The 17,961-nt window shown below is 40.1% G+C and overlaps 1 protein-coding gene across 3 annotated transcripts in view; it reads right to left on the reverse strand.

Annotated features, from left to right (window-relative positions):
• HLF (HLF transcription factor, PAR bZIP family member) overlaps positions 1–17,961 on the reverse strand; it is an 82,212-nt gene that overhangs the window by 6,539 nt on the left and 57,712 nt on the right. For all 3 annotated transcript variants that reach the window (XM_069067466.1, XM_069067467.1, XM_069067468.1), the window contains exon 3: positions 4,042–4,262. In XM_069067466.1, the coding sequence (XP_068923567.1) occupies positions 4,042–4,262 (221 nt within the window). The remainder of the gene's footprint in view (positions 1–4,041; positions 4,263–17,961) is intronic.

Raw genomic sequence — 17,961 nt, forward strand, 5'->3', positions numbered from 1 at the left:
AGGGTCATGGTCAATGCATGTGATTATGTCAGAAGGGCCCAAATTACCTCCTTACGTCTGCTCCCAGTACTTTGAGATCTGTTTTTCATGCCCAAAGTCTTAGGGGAAATAGAATTATCTTTGAAGGGCATGCTATAGAAACCATTGCTGAGGTGGCTGGTGCCACAGCAAATAGAGCATTGCTCTGGAATCAGGAAGACCTGAATTCAAATCCAGCCTTAGACACCGGGCAAGTTGACCTGTTTGCTTCAGTTTCCTCAACTATTAAAATGGCGGTAATAATAGCACCCACCTTGCAGGGTTGTTGTGAGGTTATATGGTAAATAGTAGGCACTTAATAAATATCTATTCCTTTTCTACTACTCCCTATACGCACATACTTTCTGTCTGGCATGTCAAAGCTAGCCATGGCCCCCATTCCTGTCAACCAGGTACCTTATACATGTCACCATGAGGTCTGCTCACAAAGAAAGCCAAGCTAAAATTTCTCAAGTATGGTCAGTATGGTCCATTATAGGTAGAGGATGAAGGAGAAGATGGTGATCAGGGAGCTCTTACTGTGGGACGAGTAAATTATCGGCGGTCTCCATCCCAGGACCCTAGGATAGAGAGCTTTTTCCTCTCTGCCCACCTCACTTCCTGGAGCTCCTTAAGGAGCCTGCACATTCTATCCTCCTCCCCCTGGAAATCACTACGTTCAGGCTTCCCCCAGCCAGCCCTGCCTTCTTGCAAAGTGCCTCATACTTCAAAAATTACCTCTATACCTCCCACCCTCACATCAAAGCCCTCATGCCCTTCTCTGCATTAGACTGGTTTAATCAGCTTGCTTTCCTAACCAAGCTAACTGACTGAATGCTATCCAACTTCTTAACTTTCCCAGCAGCCTTTGCTCATTAATCCTCTTAGTTTTTTAACTGTAGAAATTTAGCAGCATGGACAAATACTTTGGAACAGGTCTGCTTGAAATTAAACGATTCTACTACTCATTAGCTGAATGACCTTAGATAAGTCACTTCATTTTTCTGGGCCATAGTTTCCATCTGTAAAATGGGGAGGGGTGGATTATTATGGTCCCTAAGGGTACTTCTAACTTCTGAAATAATTATTCTATGATTCATTCCAACTTCCTTAGAGGAAGCTGGGGGAAGTAAGGGGTGGGAATAGAAATATGGCTCTAGGAGGGGAGGGGAAGCAAAAGAGCCAGACTTAGGCAACATATCAAAGTTTCTTTGGCCCCTTCTCATTTCCATTTCTGTACTCCCTTTCCTCTGTCACCTCTCCGAGTCTCAGGGTAAAGTAGTTGTCATGCTGCCCAAAGCTCCTACTACGGTACCCTCTCCCTTAAGAGTCCATCCTCTAAAATGTTTCCTGCCATTCCCCGCCCCATCACAATTCTTGTGATTTTAGTGTCCTTCAGTTTCCTCACCCACAAAACTGTATGCTAGATGGAACCTCTAAGATTATTTCCCAGTTCTGACATTCCAGGTATATGATGAAACTGATTTATACTGAGGACAGTCTCCTCTTTTAGTATTTCCCTGTGATGTCCGCTCCTAAACTCAAACGAATTCATAATTAGTAGAATGCTAGTAGGTCCTGTAATCATGGGGGAGTTATTTTGGGTTTTGGACTCATAAATCAAAAGATGTAAATATTTCTTTAAAATTTCCTATCCCAATTTATTCTCTGAAAGTGGCTTAGGGGAACACTGGCCCAGAAATTCTCCTTTCTATGATTCCCAATTTCATCTTTATTTCTCAATAAGGGGAAATCCTACTTTTTATGAGAGAGGGTCAAAAGACACCTCATCCAAAGCCAAGCTTGAATTGGTAACATAGAGGTTGCCCTGTCCTGACTTCTGCTGCCTTGAGAATTACATGGGAAGGGGTACATTAATAAACCTGGAAATTCCCAGAAAAATTAAACCTGGAGTGTCAGAAACCTTCCAGAAAATAGTAAGACCTGATTTTTTTGGTCCTCTTGAGTCAGAAATAATAAAGTCTTCAGAAGGGCCATCACTCAATGATTCCATAATATTATCCTCCTTTCCCCTCCATGATTTTAAAAGTGTGGGGTTTTGTAGGTTTTGTAATAGTATTAATAATTAGTCATTTCCATAAGCTGCTTGCCTTTTATGCCTAATCATCACCTGGTATAATAATAATTACGCACTATTAATTAACTGTATTCTACATTTTATCCAATTACAACATTTATTCTTGTTCAAGTATGTTCAGTCTTCACAGTATTTTTTTTACTCACGTTGCTTTGTTGCTTACTTTTAGCTTTAAAAAATTACAAGGGGCAACTTGTTTTTGTTGGGGGAGGAGCATAAAATGTGATGAAGAATCATTTTGCCATCAAGAATACATGAAATCTTTGGCCATCACATCCTTTACCTGCCAAAGTCATTTGAGTCTGAGGAACTCTTTTTAGGCTTTCTCCTGGAATGGGATAGCCCTACTCAGTAGCACTCTGGGAAACTTTCAAATGCCTTGGAAAGTTGTATTAGATGGGCCCCTCTAGCTTAAGTGCAACAGATCAGGGTCTGAGGTATAAATGGAATTTAGGTAATAAGGAAATAAATCAAGAAGCATCAATCAATTAGGAGAAGGCATATTATTACTATCACAAATATCAGCCCCACTAGACTGTAAGCTCCTTGAGAGCTGGGACCATACATCATCTTTGTTTTCCCTTTAAAACCCATAACAATGACTTGTACTTATTATGACACTGAGTATTTTTGCTAGGAAAAAAACCCCATCAATATATGAATGTATGAATGATTACAGGTTTCCAATACTAAGTAGCCATCACTTATCACTGCTTTTTAGCTAATTAACCCCAAGGAACTGGGGTTTAGGTTATATTTTGCTGTGTACTTCAACCTTTTCTATCTTGTGCTAAGGATGGCAGACTCTACTTTCTCTGTCCCTTCAAAATCTAGTTTTCAACTTGAGATTTACGATGCAACAAAGATTCACCACGACCTTATACCTGAAGGTGTTGCCAGGAATTTAAACTTGCCTATTATAGGAGTTAATACTGATATTTCACCCCTACCCCCCATTTCCCAGGGATCATTCTAGAAATTGAAGGTGGAACCATTAATATAAATCTGTTCCAGAAAGCTTACATCCCCCCCCCCATTCTAACAAAAAGAGTTTTCTACTTTGTGTACCATATTTGGGTTTGGATGAGCAGGAGTGGGGAGGAAGAGGGGGCAGAGAGCTATTTCTACATACATCAGTGGATCTGAGATCCCACTGCCATAGTTATTCTTTCCAACGACACAGCAGATTACATCCCATCCATGCCTCTTCATTCGATGTAACTCTTGTCTATATTCTTCCATAAATCCTCCAAAAGGTGTACACTCAAAATGGTAAAAGTGCTCCTCCAGACTGTCTGACTCTGAAGTCAGTTATCTCTTGCTCTCATTCCGTGACCAGTCCACCAATAAACATTAACTTATTGCTTAATGTCATTACTTTGAATTTACATAAGTCAAGTGTCTTAGAGCTACCCAAATTTGGTAAGAATATCTTATTCCAAACACTATATAATTGAAAAAAAATCATTTTTATTTGGCTTTATAATATAACACATATATTCCAGGAATAGTGCTTTCCTCATTCTATTTTCATTCAGCAAGGTAGAGATAAATCAACCTGGGATTAAGCATTCCTCTAGCATAAACTACAAAGTGAATATTATATAGTACATAACAAAGGAATGACTGTATTATCTTTCTGCTAAGGCTTCAAAACTCTTTAAAAATGTTGCTGTTTCTCCTAAGAGTGTGTGTGTGTGTGTGTGTGTGTGTGTGTGTGTGTGTGTGTGTGTGTAAAAAACAAAGGGACCAGGGGGTGTTCAGGAATGGGAGAAACCACAAAACAATGAAATGGAGTAATTTGCCCTCTTCCCAAAGAAAGAACAACCAAAACCCCATGTCTCCCAACCATAATACACCATCACCTTCCTCAGGTAGCCCTTTGAATTTTTCTTTCTCCAGCCTAGTTACCAGTTCCAATTTACCTTCAGATCTTCAGGAATGAAGACTTTTCGAGCTTTCTTAATCATGGGTTGTGGTTTGAGCTCCTCCTCTGAGAATTTGCGTTTTCGAGGGTCAAACATTTCCTGGCCAGGGATGCTGGAGAGAGCCAAGTCAGCTGGATCTGGATCATAACCCACAGGGACCTGGATGGTCTCAGGGTCAATGGGACTTGGCGTGTTGCGGTTTGTGGATAATATCTGACCTGCAATGACACAGGAGGAATTTTGAAACAGAAATACCCCCAAAAAGTCCCCAATGGTAGTGGCTGGCCTACTTTTCTAGGAGGAAGCAAAATTTAGTAGCAATCATATCTTTTGTTTCTTTGGTGCTCAGGAATCTGCTATTTTATTTGTCCCACATTATTCTTGAAAAAAGCAAGACTAGTAGAATTTTAACCATTTTCATGATTGTAAAACTTTAGTCCATGGAGGGAAGCTGACCTGCTAACCTTGACACAGTAGGTCTAGTCAGTGTATGTACAGTGTGTGTACAGAGATTTGAGATGACATAAATCTTGACCAACAACCCCATGAGGCAGCAAGGGAGACTAGTGCATAGAGGGCTGGACCTGGCTTTAAGAAGACCCAAGGTCAAATGTGGCATCAGAAACTTACCCTGAGTAAGTCACTTTAATATGTCTGCCTCAGTTTTCTCGAGTGTGAAACAGGGTGAATAACAGTACCTACCTCCCAGGACTATTGTAAAGATAAAATGAGATAATATTTGTAAAGTGCTTAGCATAGTGACTGGCACTTAATAAATGGTCATTCCTTTCCCCTGAGATAAGCAGTGCCAGTATTATCTCAATTTCACAGAAGAGTAAACTGAGACCCAGAGAGTGACTCACCTTGGCTCAAACTACCAGTAAATGTTGAAGCCAGGATTGAAAAACAGATTTATTCTAACTCTTAGGCCATAATATCCACAGAGGGTTATTAACCTTAGGGTCTGTGAATGTTTTAAAAAAATATTGTGGAGAACAGTGACCACATCTCTTCTCATATCATATCACATTGGAGGCACCTAAAACTTCCAGACCCCCAGAACTAGCTTTGAAAAGAACATCACAAAAAAGCCTGATCCTTGGGGCAATGCCTTCCCACCACCAGACAAAGAGAGCCCAAGTTTAATATAATGTTCAATCAAGAAATAGATTTAGAAAATGAGCAAACACCAAAAAAAAAAGAATTTGAACTTTATAAAAAGCTACTGCTGAGACAGGGAAGACCAAGACATAAATTCAGAAGACAACAATGTGAAAAAAAACAAAGCTTCAAAAGATTGCTAATTGGACCCAAGTCTCACAAGAATACCTAGACAAGTTAAAGAAAGAGATAAGAGTGGTAGAGGACAAATTGGAGAAAGAAATGAGAGTGATGCAAGAAAATTATGAAAAGAGAATTAATAATAAAATAGGACAAAAAATACTGAAGAACACTACACCTTAAAAAATAAAGAACTGGCCTAATGGTAAAAGAGAAACGAAAGTTCACTGAAGAACTCTTTAAAAAGCAGAATAGGCTTTCCTTCAGAAACAGACCTGACCAAATGGAAAAAGAAATGGAAAAAAACTCACTGAAGAAAATAATTCCTTAAAAATTAGAATTTGGAAAACAGAAGTAATGACTCCTTGATACATCAAGAAACAACTGAACAAAGTCAAAAGAATGAAAAAAAATAGAAGAAAATGTGAAATATCTTATCAGAAAAATAACTGACCTAGAAAATAGATAGAGGAGAGATAATTTAAGAATTATTGGACTACCTAAAAGCCATCACCAAAGAAAGAGCCTCGACATCATATTTCAAAAATTTATCAAGGAAAACTGCCCCAATGCCTTAGATCCAGAGAGTAAAACAAAAATGGAAAGAATCCACCAATTACCTCCGGAAATAGATCCAAAATGAAAACTCCCAGGACTATTTATAGCCAAATTCCAGAGCTCCCAGATCAAAGAGAAAATAATTCAAGCAGACAGGAAGAAACAATTCAAATATTGTGGAGTCACAGTCAAGATCACACAAGATTTAGCAGCTTCCATGTTAATGGAGTAGAGGACTGAGAATATGATATTCCAGAAGGCAAAGAAACTGGGATTACAACCAAGAATAACCTACCCAGAAAAACTGAGTATAATCCTTCAGGAGAAAAAAAATGGATATTGAATGAAATAGGGGACTTTCAAGCATTCTTAATGAAAAGACCAGAGCTGAATAGAAAATTTGACATTCTAACACAAGAGTCAAACATGTAACATGAAAGACTAGTAGATGATACATAGAACTCCTAAGAACTTTATTTCGGATCTGTTTCAGGAAGTAATTGGTGAATTCTTTCCATTTTTTGTTTTACTCTCTGGATCTAAGGCATTGGGGCAGTTTTCCTTGATAAATTTTTGAAATATGATGTCTAGGCTCTTTCTTTGGTCATGACTTATTAGGGTAGTTAGAAAGGCATGGATGAGAGTCAATATGTTGGAATGATCTCCAAAAAATGAAGTGGTGAGAAAGAGGCATGCACTGAAACAAGGGGTAATGGAGAGACACAATGGAGAAAATTTTCTCACATAAAAGAGGCATGCAAGGGAAAACTTTTACATGGGGAGAAAATAGGCAGGCAATGCTTGAACTTTACTCTCATCAGAATTGGTTCAAAGAGGGAAGAATATATATATACACACTCAGATGAGTTTAGACATATAACTTACCCAATAGGGAAATATAAGGGGAAGGGAATAAGAGAAAAAGGTGAGGGATGATAGAAGAGGACAAATTAAGGGAAGCAATGGTTAAAAGTAAAGTAGACTTTTGGGAAAGAATAAGACACAAGGAGAGAGGGTAAAGAAGAAAATGAGATGGAGAGAAATACACAGTAATCATATCTGCAAATATGAATGGCATGAGTTCACTCATAAAATGGAAATGGATAGTAGAATAGAATACAAACCAGAATCCAACAATATGCTGTTTATAAGAGACACACTTGAAATGGAAAGACTCTTACAGAGTAAAAATAAAGGGTTGAAACAGAATCTAATATACTTCACCTGAAGTAAAAAAGGCAGGGGTAGAGATCATGATCTCAGACAAAGCAAAAGCAAAAACAGATTTAATTAAAAGGTATAACCAGGGAAGCTATGTTTTGCTAAAAGGTACCATAGACAATGAAGTAATATCAAAATTTTTTCCAGCAAGTTTATCTGATAAAGACTTCATTTCTCAAATGTATACTAAGTATAGAACTGAGTCAAATTCATAAAAATAACAACCATTCTCTACTTGATAAATGGTCAAAGGACAAGAACAGACGGCTTTCAGAACTAGCTATAGTTATATGAAAAAATGCTCTATATCATTACTCATTAGAGACATGCAAATTAAAACAACTCTAAGGTACTACCTCACATCTATCAGAAATAATCAATGCTGGAAGGGAGAAGAGAAAAATAGGTACACTAATGAACTGCTGGTAGAGTAGTGAACTAGTTCAACCATTCTGGAGAACAATTTAGAACTACGCCCAAAGAGCTATAAAACCGTATATACCCTCTGACTCAGCAACACCACTAATAGGTCTATATTCCAAAGAAATCAAAGAAAAAGAAAAAGGACCTATAAGGACATTTATAGCTGCTCTTTTTGTGGTGACAAAGAATTGGAAATTGAGGGGATCCTCATCAATTGGGGAATTATGGCATATGACTATGATGGAGTACTATTATGCTATAAGAAATGACAAGGAGGGTGGTTTCAGCAAAGATGGGCAACACCTATGTGGGCTGATGAAAAGTGAAGTGAGAAGAACTAGAAGGTCATTGTACACAGTAACAGCCGTGTTGTAAGGATAATCAGCTGTGAAAGACTTAGCTACCCTAATCAACACCATGATCCAAGATGATTCCAAAGGATTCAAGATGAAAAAAACATCCATTTCCAGAGAGAACTGATGAATTCTGAGTGCAAATTGAAGTATAATTTTCTCACTTTCTTTTTCTTGTTTTTTAAAAATATGTCTAATATATAAATGTGTTTGGCATAATTTCACATGCTGATATTGCTTGCCTTCTCAATGGTGTGGAAGGGTATGGGAGGGAGGGAGAAAATTTGGAACTCAAAATTTAAAAAGGAAAAAGGTTAAAATACATTAAAAATACTTTTAAAAAGAAAAAAAAACCATTCTGCTGAGTTCCTATCGATAGAATGGGTTAACTTCATAATCCAATGTATTTATTTTAGGTACTTAAAAAACATGATCCTGAGAACATCAACATCCATAGGTTTTTGTAGACTGCCAAGTGGGTCCATTACACAAAAAAAGTTTGAGTCCCCTAGACCAGACTATGTTGCCTTTCTAATGGAGTCAATGGATTTCCTGCTAAAAACAGAACCTAGACTTCCAGGGCTGACCCCAACGCACTATAATAATAATGTCAGAAAATGGTTTAATGGAATTTATCCTGTATTTCTTCATGGTAAGGGAGGGCTTAGGAACAAAAAGGGTCATGTCCTGGGAGCTCTTGGTCCTGGTTTCATAGTTTAATATGAACTTTACAACTGCTACTTTTAAATTAAAAACATAAAATAGTGAGAGTCAAGGATGGTTGAATTTGCCTCATTCCAACTGCTTGTCACTGCCAAGGTGTATGAAAACAGAGAGACTCATTCAGATTTCACTAAAATGTGTTCCAGGCAGAAGCAGGAAGCCCACAGGTTTCTACTTGGTCTGTGAAACTCTGCATATGGTTGATTCAGGGTGGGAGGCATGAAGAAGGGGTCAGTGGACAAAGCCAAGGCCTCCAGATGACCTTTCAGTTCCTCATTCAGTTTTAAGTCTTCTTTACTTCCTTGGGGACAAAAGGGAAGAGCTGCATCCTGGAGGTTTTATCTAGCTGAGGACAGTGCTTTCTCATGGGTACCGCTGCTGTGAGAAAGAAGTTCCTGCCTTCCCGCATAGAGAACACATTCCAGATTTTGATCTTGTGTTTCTTGACATTGGAACAAATGAAATAAATGTGTTTGAACTTATACCCAAACTTAATCTACCCACTGAAAACTATCCTCTACAGTAGCTAATAAGATTTAACACATAGGAGGCAGGTGGAGTGGTGGAGAGAGGGTTGGACTTGCTAGGTAAATACTTAACCTCTCCCTGCCTCTTGTTTTCTCATGTGTGAAATGGAGATAGTAAGAACACTTATCACACAGGGTGGTTATGAGAATCAAATCAGGTAACATGTAAAGTGCTTTGTAAATCTTAAAGCGGTCTATAAATGCTATTATTATTGTAGTGAACACATACTAACCTTTTAAGCCTTCTCCAGGAAGTCCTTGATTGGTCAATCAACAAGCATATTCATTATTCATAGAAGGATTAGAATTTAAGAATACCTCACAGGACCGAGCTGCATCAATTGAGAGAGGGTATTTTTTTTTAATTCATAAAGCAAAGAAAATAGAGATAGTAGGATGAGAATTTTTATTTCAAAGTCATATTATAATTATCTCCTTGTAATTATTTGTATTTAAAGTGCATCTGCACAGAGAAGAGAAATTACAGCAATTTAAAAAAAAATTGTTTTAATTGACATCCAGTCCTTCTAAGCATTAAGCCAATTACTGAGTGGCCGAGCACTATGCTAAAGCTCTGGAAATACAAAATGCCATTCCTGCCCATGAGGAGATCACATTCTAAAGGGAGACATTCCACAAAAAGCTATGTATATAACGAGGTATATATAATGTAACCAAAAGGTGACTGCACAGGGAAGTAATGGGGTTGGGGGGGGGGGACCCAGGAAAGGCCTCTTCCTGAAGGTGTAATCTTAAACTGAGCCTTGAAGGAAGGCAAGGAAGCCAAGAGTTTAGAGAAAGAGCTAGATAGGAGAAATGAGCCTCAGGACAACAATATTCTGTAATAAGATCTGGAATGTAGAGAGTGCTTTAAGATTTGACAAACGCTGCACATTTGATCTTCACAATAATCATGGGAAGTAGAGGTGATTACTATCCTCATTTCACAGATGAGGAAACTAAGGCTCAGAAAAGTTAAGTAATTAGTCCAGGGTCACAGCTAGCAAGAAAGGAAGAAACAAACATTTATTAATCACCTACTATATGCTGGGCACTGCGCTAAGCACTTATAAATATTATCTCTTTTGATCCTCACAACTCTGGGAGGTAAGTGCTATTATGATTCCCATTTTATAGCTGAGAAAACTGAGGCACACAGAGGTTAGGTGACTTATCAAGGGTCACACGGCTATCAAGTATCTGAGGTAGGATTTGAATTGCAGTCTTTCTGACCCCATGTCCAGTAATCCATGCCTTTGTATTTCAGTCAAATCTTTTAAGGAGTTCCTAAGGACAACCTGATTCAATGTAATACTAATATACCAACATCCTCTATACATCAGAAAGAATATAGGTAGGGTGGCCTGCTCTGGGCCCCTAGAACCTTACCCACGCTCTCTGGAAGAAGAAATCTGCAATTGCCCAAGTTCCCACTATGCCTTCTCTGCAAATGCTGTACATCTGCATTGTAACTTCCAAGAAGGAGCCCAGCCAAGCAGGCAGATTTTGGCTCTCAGAGATGCAAATGAGGTCTTGCAGGCCTCCCTCCTTCTGCAAGCCACATTTGCTAATTAATTATGTGAGACTCGCTTTCAAAAAAGAAAAAACAAAAAGCCAAAACCCCAAAACATGTGCGCTAGTGTTTTCTCTGGTATGAATTAGAATTGGGTTCTGCAGGGAATTAAGACTGAGAGGGGAGATGAGGACAAAAGGCATTCTTTGCCTCTTCTTCTTAAAAGGGTCCTGATGACAGAGACTTCCAGGAAGGGCTGGGGAGGATCTGGGAGAAAAAAAAAAAGGTGGATCAAAGGGGCTCAAAGAAAGCTGGAAAGACATCAGTTCTCCCCAAAGCTGGCTTTCCCTTCTGTCAAAGGACTGGACGTGTTAATTTCAAAGAAGAGTGCTGAAAACTGGGTGCTTCCTGTTATGCAGGAATTTTAAAAGGAATTTTGCAGTTCATATCCCATTAACTGGTTGATTAATGTTTATTGATGACCGGCAAGCCAAGTCAATTGTGCCCATGTTGACACAGACTGATAATTTATTGACTTATGGATGTAGCAAGGTAATAAATTAAGCTTTAGTTTACTAAGTTTTTCTCCATATCTAATTATTTCCCTGTGCCCCAGCTATGGACATATCCCTCATTAGTTAAATAAACAAAATACTAGTTTGGGAGCACAAGTAGCAACACTCAGGTTCAATCTAGGCAGATGATAAAGTGAAAAGAATATTTGGGGGCCTTGTCAGTCAGGAGATCCGAGTTCTCCTACAGATGGTATTTGTTCCATTCTTTGTACCTGATTGTGAGCATCTGACAAGTATGCTGTAGGCACTTAATAAGTACTTGATGGCTGACTGATTCTAGTTTTGGCTGTGCCACTAATTAAATGTGTGATCTTGGACAAGTCAAACAAACTGAGTTTCACTTTCATCTCCTCTAAAACAAGGGAACTAGTCAAGATGACCTTCTTTGGAAGTGTCTTCTAAGTACTTATTCTATTAATTTACTAATCATTAATGGTCATTAGCCACTGCAAACATCTCAGACTATGGCTGAAACTCAAGAACTTATTTAAGGGATGATGCCTATGACTAGGCAGAGGACTTTCTACTATGCCTTGGAGATCCCTGTAATTCTCAAAACCTCATCCTTAGAATTCTATATTTAGATCTGGAAAAGACCGTGGAGGTTATAAAGCTCAACCCCTGACCCTATCACTCTGTAGATGATTGGAATGAATTCCAGGGAGGTGAATGACTCACACAGTAAGTCGTGGAGCAAGGATTCAAACCCAAGTCCACTGACTGCAAAATAAAATATCTTTCCGCTATCCCCTTCTCCAGTCAGGCTCCTGGGGTATTAAGGAAAGCCAGACTCCCAAGCCCGGAGAGCTACTTAGATTTAGGCAGTGCCTCCATTCAGCTTTGCGCTGGGTAAATTCTTCAAAGTTTCTATTTTCTTTATCCCACTCTACAAAAATTTTAAGACACTGAAAGTTCCTACAGAGTGGACAGATACCTACATGTCTTGAATTTTACAAAATTCAAGAAAAGTCTACTTTTAACAAAGCTTTGCTAAATGAATATCCTTCGCAAAACGAGTATCTTTTGCAAAATGAATACCACATCCTGTTCTCCAAGATTTGGGTTGGAAAATAGGGCCACCATGTCTATGTGTTCTTTAACTCCCAGCCACCCAAAAGAACTACCATTTAAGTTCACCCTCAGGGTAACAGGCATGTGATGGATATGAACAAGGAATTCCTATAAACAAGGAATTGCAAAGGAGAAGTAGAATCAAGGATGTCACCCAAGAAATGTGGGAGTGAGAAAGAAACTGGGCTGGCCATGTGGTCAGAGAGAGGTCCTTGTGCTTCACAGGAATCCACCTGACGACAAGAAAAAGCAAGGGCAAATCTCAGCACTTCAGGTGGACGGACCCCTTGTGTCAAACTCGTGGAAAGACATGGACCATATGGATGGGCATGGAAGGGCTGTGACCTGCATCACTGGAGAGAATCCTCCCATGAACAAGATCACAGATACATCTGAGTGTAATTCCATGTAATACTGAAGCATCAAAAGCAGGTGTCCACAACAAGCAGACCAGGCAGGCTCCCATTTCTTGCATTCTAAATTGATAAGTAGCTCTCTTTATCTCTGCAGTAGCAATAAGGTGACCTCCCCGGAGACAATCTAGTTAGTGGGAAATTCCTTCCCTGGCAACCACAGGACTCAAAATAAGCTATACTTCCTTTTGAATTGTCTGGTTTAGGAAAAGGACATACAGGGATGTTGGGCAGACGCATAAATATTTGTCTTTAAATAAGGGTTTCTGACCTGAGGCCCCATGAACGTTTGTTTTTTTTCAAAAAATTATTCTGATGACTGCATTTCGAATTAATTGGTTTTCTCTGTCATTCTATATATCTAATTTTCTCAATTTACATACATCATTCTGAGGAGGGATCCACAGACTTCTGAAGGCATCATACGTTAGAAAAAGTTTAAGAAACTCTGCAAAGTAGAAATCCTAGCCTGCTTCCTTTACCTCTTCCACCAGTCTGTCTCTAACTATCAAGGTGCTATATATGATATTCTCTTTGGGGGAGGGGAAGTAAAGTATGGTGAAGTGGAAAGAATGTTCAATTTAGGATCAGAGGACCTGAATTCAAATCTTGCTTCTATAACTACGTACCTGTGAATTACTTGGCCTCTCTGGGAGTCTATTTCCTCATCTAGTAAAATGGTTGGGGGGATGTAGGGGTAGGAACTAGTTCCTCATAATTCCAAATCTACAACCTTCTGATCTTGGCATGAACCAGTTCCCAGAGGATTATTTTTGATGTTCCCCTCCAAGTAAGCGACTGCCATGCATCACTGGCATAGCGTGAGCTGAGTTTAAAGAAAGGCTTAGTCAAGGATTAAGTTTGGGAATGGCTCCTTCTGGACAACATCTGGGTATATGGGAGTCTTTCTAACTCATTTCAAGTCTCCACAGTCCTATACATTTAGTGAATGTCCTTCAACAATAAAGGAAAAGATCTTTGTATGTGGTCAGGTATAGGCAGCATAATCAGTCATCTAATAAGCATTCATTAATCACCTACTGTATATTCAGCACTGTGTCCCAGTACTGACAATACAAAGGAAGGCAAAAGACAGACCCTACTCTCAAGAAGCTCTCAGTTTAATGAGGGACATGAGATGCAAAAAACTGTACAAATAAGCTGTAGACCGGATAAATTAGAGATAACGAACAGAGGGAAGGTACTAGCATTAAAAAAGATCAAGAAAGGCATATATAGCAGGTGCTCAGGAAATGTTCACAAAATGAAAATAGAGAGTTGTGGTATAGTGGGTAGAATGCCAGACTTAAGAGTCAGGAAGACCTGGATTCGAATTCTGATCCAGCTACTTACTAGCTAATGATCTTAGGCAAGCATTTAACCTTCCTGGATCTCAGTTTCCTCATCTGTAAAATGAAAGGATTGGACTTAATGACCTCTAAAGGTTCCTTCCAACTCTAAATCTATGGTCCATTAAAAAAGGGCCTCCCATGAGGTAAGTTAAATAAACAAACCATTAGTTTGGGAGCAAAAGTCCAATCTAGACAGCTGCTTTAGTGGAATGAAAGCCTGCAGATTTGGACTACAACTAACTAGCTATGTGACCTTGAGTAAATTAACCCCTTTGAGGTAGTTTTTAAAGTCAACAGTTTTAAAGTCTATCAGAGTTATTTTCCATGCTCCCCTTTGCCTAGGATCAAGTTGCCAGCACAAATACAAGCAAAGGTGTGAAGTTAGAAATTTAGCCAAAGGCATGAAATGTAAACACTCACAATGAAACATGTGTCTGCCACTATTTGTAATAGGTAACTAGGCTACTTCATATGCACATGGGAACATTCAGTAACAAAAGAAAGGGAATTTGCCTTTCAAATTCAGAGTTTAAGGAAAAAAAGCCAGGGTCCCCAACACACTGACTGCCAACAACTAATCTATCAAGCCTTACCATCTATACACAGGGAGCACTTCAAACTAACTCGGAAAGAAGGGCTCCAGCTTGTGTTCCCCTCCCCACTACACCTCATACAGGCGGGAGGAACCAGGGAACCACGGCCTACCTGATCTGACGAGGACAGAGGCAGCTGCCTATACCCATTCTGCACATTAAGGGCCAACCCAAGAGGGGCAGGAAGCTAAGAAGCTTTGACTGGAGGTAGCAGGCAATGAAAATGCAAAGCCAGCTATCTCTTATTCCTCATTCTTCACCTCCTTCTCCTTCTCCTTGTTCCTCTCACATCATTTCACAAGGGTAAGGTAACTCAGAAATGGCTCAGCCATCTTGGGAGGTGCATCTGGGGTGAGAAGAGCCGGGTTCAAATCCAGCTCAGCTAATTACTACTATGATTTTGGCCATGTCACTTAATACTTCTTAGTTTCCTCATCTGGAAAAGAGGGAATTGGACTCAATTGCCTCTAAGATCTCTCCCAGTTCTAGATCTATGACATTATCACCTTTCATCTCCTTTTCTGTCCTCAATGATTGCATAAACCTTAGTCTCTGTAAGTACACACTTAAAGCTCATGACCATAAGCCTCACTGAGGGGAAATCATATCCTCTTTACTTCTGAATCTTCCACAACACCAAAGACAGTGCCCTTAAGCATAGCAAACTATAGAGCTAGTATTTAAATAGTGCTTTAAGGTTTGCAAAAGGCTTTGCATATGCTTTTTTTCATCTGATCTTCACAATAACCCCAGGAGGTGGTGGTCATTATTATTCCTCATTTTAAAGATAAAGAAACTGAGGCTGGGATAGGTTTCAGTGACTTGCCCAGGGTCACACAGCTGTATGTGGAAGTATCTAATGTGTGGTTTGAATTCAGGTCTTCCTGACTCCAGGCCTAGCACTCTATCCCACTATGCCACCTAACTGCCTGGAATTTTTAATGTCTTTTAAATAAATTAATTCTAACATCCTGGCCGATGGCATGCAATACCAGGTCTCTAATTAATAGTAGGCTTCATTTAACTTTAGCATTTTAAATATAAACTTATGTTGGTAAATCAAAAATAGTTTCTCATCAGGAAAAGGATGCAGGACCCTTGGCCAGAGTGTTTGATATATGTAGCAATCAAAGCGTTTAGAAGCTGACTTTATAGGTTGTATGACATGGGAGAGAGGCATGCTCTCATCCCCCCAAATCACACTAATTAATACTCCATTTTGGCTAGGGAAAAGAAATGCACTTGGTACATTCCTGCTTGTTCTAGTCTCTGCAATTCCTCCTCCTCTCCCCTGTCACCCTCTGCCATCTGTCACTCACCTGCAGCTCTCAGTGGAGCCAAAGTCTGAGAAGAGGCCTGCTCTTCAGGTAAGCCCCAGTGGTACCCAGCATGAGATGCTAGCCCTAAGACACAAATAAGTACTCCATACAGCATGTCTGACTTGACAGGCAACTTGTCTTGCCTACTAGACTGAAGTTAATGATGTGTGTGTGTGTGTGTGTGTGTGTGTGTGTGTATCACTGCTGCTTTTGTCAACAACACTAACAAGAATTCTCTTTCTCTGGCCTCCAAGGTTGAGGAGGACAATAAGACCAAGGCAGACTTGAACCTTCTATTAAGGAATCAGACATGGCACCAAGGCTGAGATGTCAATGAATGAATTTAGGGAGATCAGAAAAGCCTGAAAGAGCACTCCAATACAGGGACACACCTGACCAAGCTCCCCCACCAGTCTCCTTCTCAGTGGTCTAAGAAGTTTTTTGTTGTTCAGTTTTTTCAACTGTCTGACTCTCCATGACCCTATTTGAGGTTTTCTTGGCAGAGACACTGGAGTGGTTTACCATTTCCTTCACCAGCTCATTTTACAGATGAGGAAACTGAGGCAAACAGGGTTAAGTAACTTGCTTGGTGTCACAGAGGGGACAGCTAGTAGGAAGCTGTGAGCAGGAGAGCCATGAGGCCCTCTGCCTCAGCTGCCACAGCATCCTGATGGCAGCAGACATCAGCAGATCTAAGGGGTTACAGGGAATGAGGGAGGAGGCCAGCCAGAGAGAAAACCCACAGTGCCAGATGCCAAGGACAGGAGGAAGTGTATTTCAAAGCTGGGGACACGTGCCTCTGGAGTGGGGAAGCAGGAGGATTTGCCAGTGCGGAATAACTGGGGCACTGTCTCACATCACTACACTCCCCTCCCCTCACCACGCCCCTCCTCCTCTTCTTTCTTTTCCACCTCAGCTCATTCCCAGTGCCCCTTTGCTATTCAACCAGATGACAAAGCTAATATCCAGAAAGGATACAAGTAGCCTCCTGTTAGAGATGACAAGGTGTGGAGCGGTGAGGTCCAGTGGAAAAAACACTGGGCTTGGAGTCAGAAGACCTGTCCCAATCCTGACTTGGAAAATTACTAGCTATATTACCCTGGACAACTCACTTAACTTCTCTGGGCCTCAGTTTCCTCACCTGTAAAAAATGAGGAAAATCACACTTATACCACCTACCTCACAGGGCTGCTATGAAGAAAGTGTTCTATAAATGTAAGGAGTTGTTAAAGTACTATACAAACATGTCATTATTGTTCATCCATCCCCCACCTTTTTCATACCTACATAGGACAATGGAGAGGACAGTTAGGAATTCCACAGACGGGGATCCCCAGCTCCATCACAGGTTAATGTAAAGCCACCTTGTTCAATTTTTTCTCTTTTGTAAAATGGAAGAATAGTGTCTCACAAGACTGCCAGGAGGACACGCAAGGAGATATGGAGCGACCCATAATGGCCAAAGGACAACCTTTCTTTGGCAGCTTAAGGTGGGGAAGCTTCAGGATACCTCCCCAGCTTTATTTTGGGGGCTTGTCCATGTATGCCCAGAGAACATGCTCAGACTAGAAAGAAAGGTGGTGTTCTTACAGCCTTGAGGACAGAGGGTAATAACAAACAGTACACAGACTCCTGACGGCAGCAGATGAAGGGCCAAAGACAGTGGCAAGCACTCTGCAGGCCCCCAAACCCAGCCCTGAGAGGGGCTGCTATTTTTGTTACTCATAGCCTGAATTTAAACTGTGTTTTTTCCTTTTTAAAGTATCAGCTCACTTCATTCTCCCATCAAAAATATAAGGTAAGTAGGGCAGACATAATCATCCCAACTTTACACAGGGGAACAGACTTCAGAGGTCTGTTCATTTCTTTTTTTTTGCCCTTTTTTGTTTGCTTTTTGGAGAGGGGAGGGCAATTGGGGTTAAGTGACTTGCCCAAGGTCACACAGCTAGTGTGTGTGTGTGTGTGTGTGTGTGTGTGTGTGTGTGTGTGTGTGTG

The sequence above is a fragment of the Petaurus breviceps genome, unplaced genomic scaffold (assembly GCF_028583685.1).
Source record: "Petaurus breviceps papuanus isolate PSGF00001 unplaced genomic scaffold, PetGlider_PUasm1.0 90750, whole genome shotgun sequence".
NCBI lineage: Eukaryota > Metazoa > Chordata > Mammalia > Diprotodontia > Petauridae > Petaurus > Petaurus breviceps.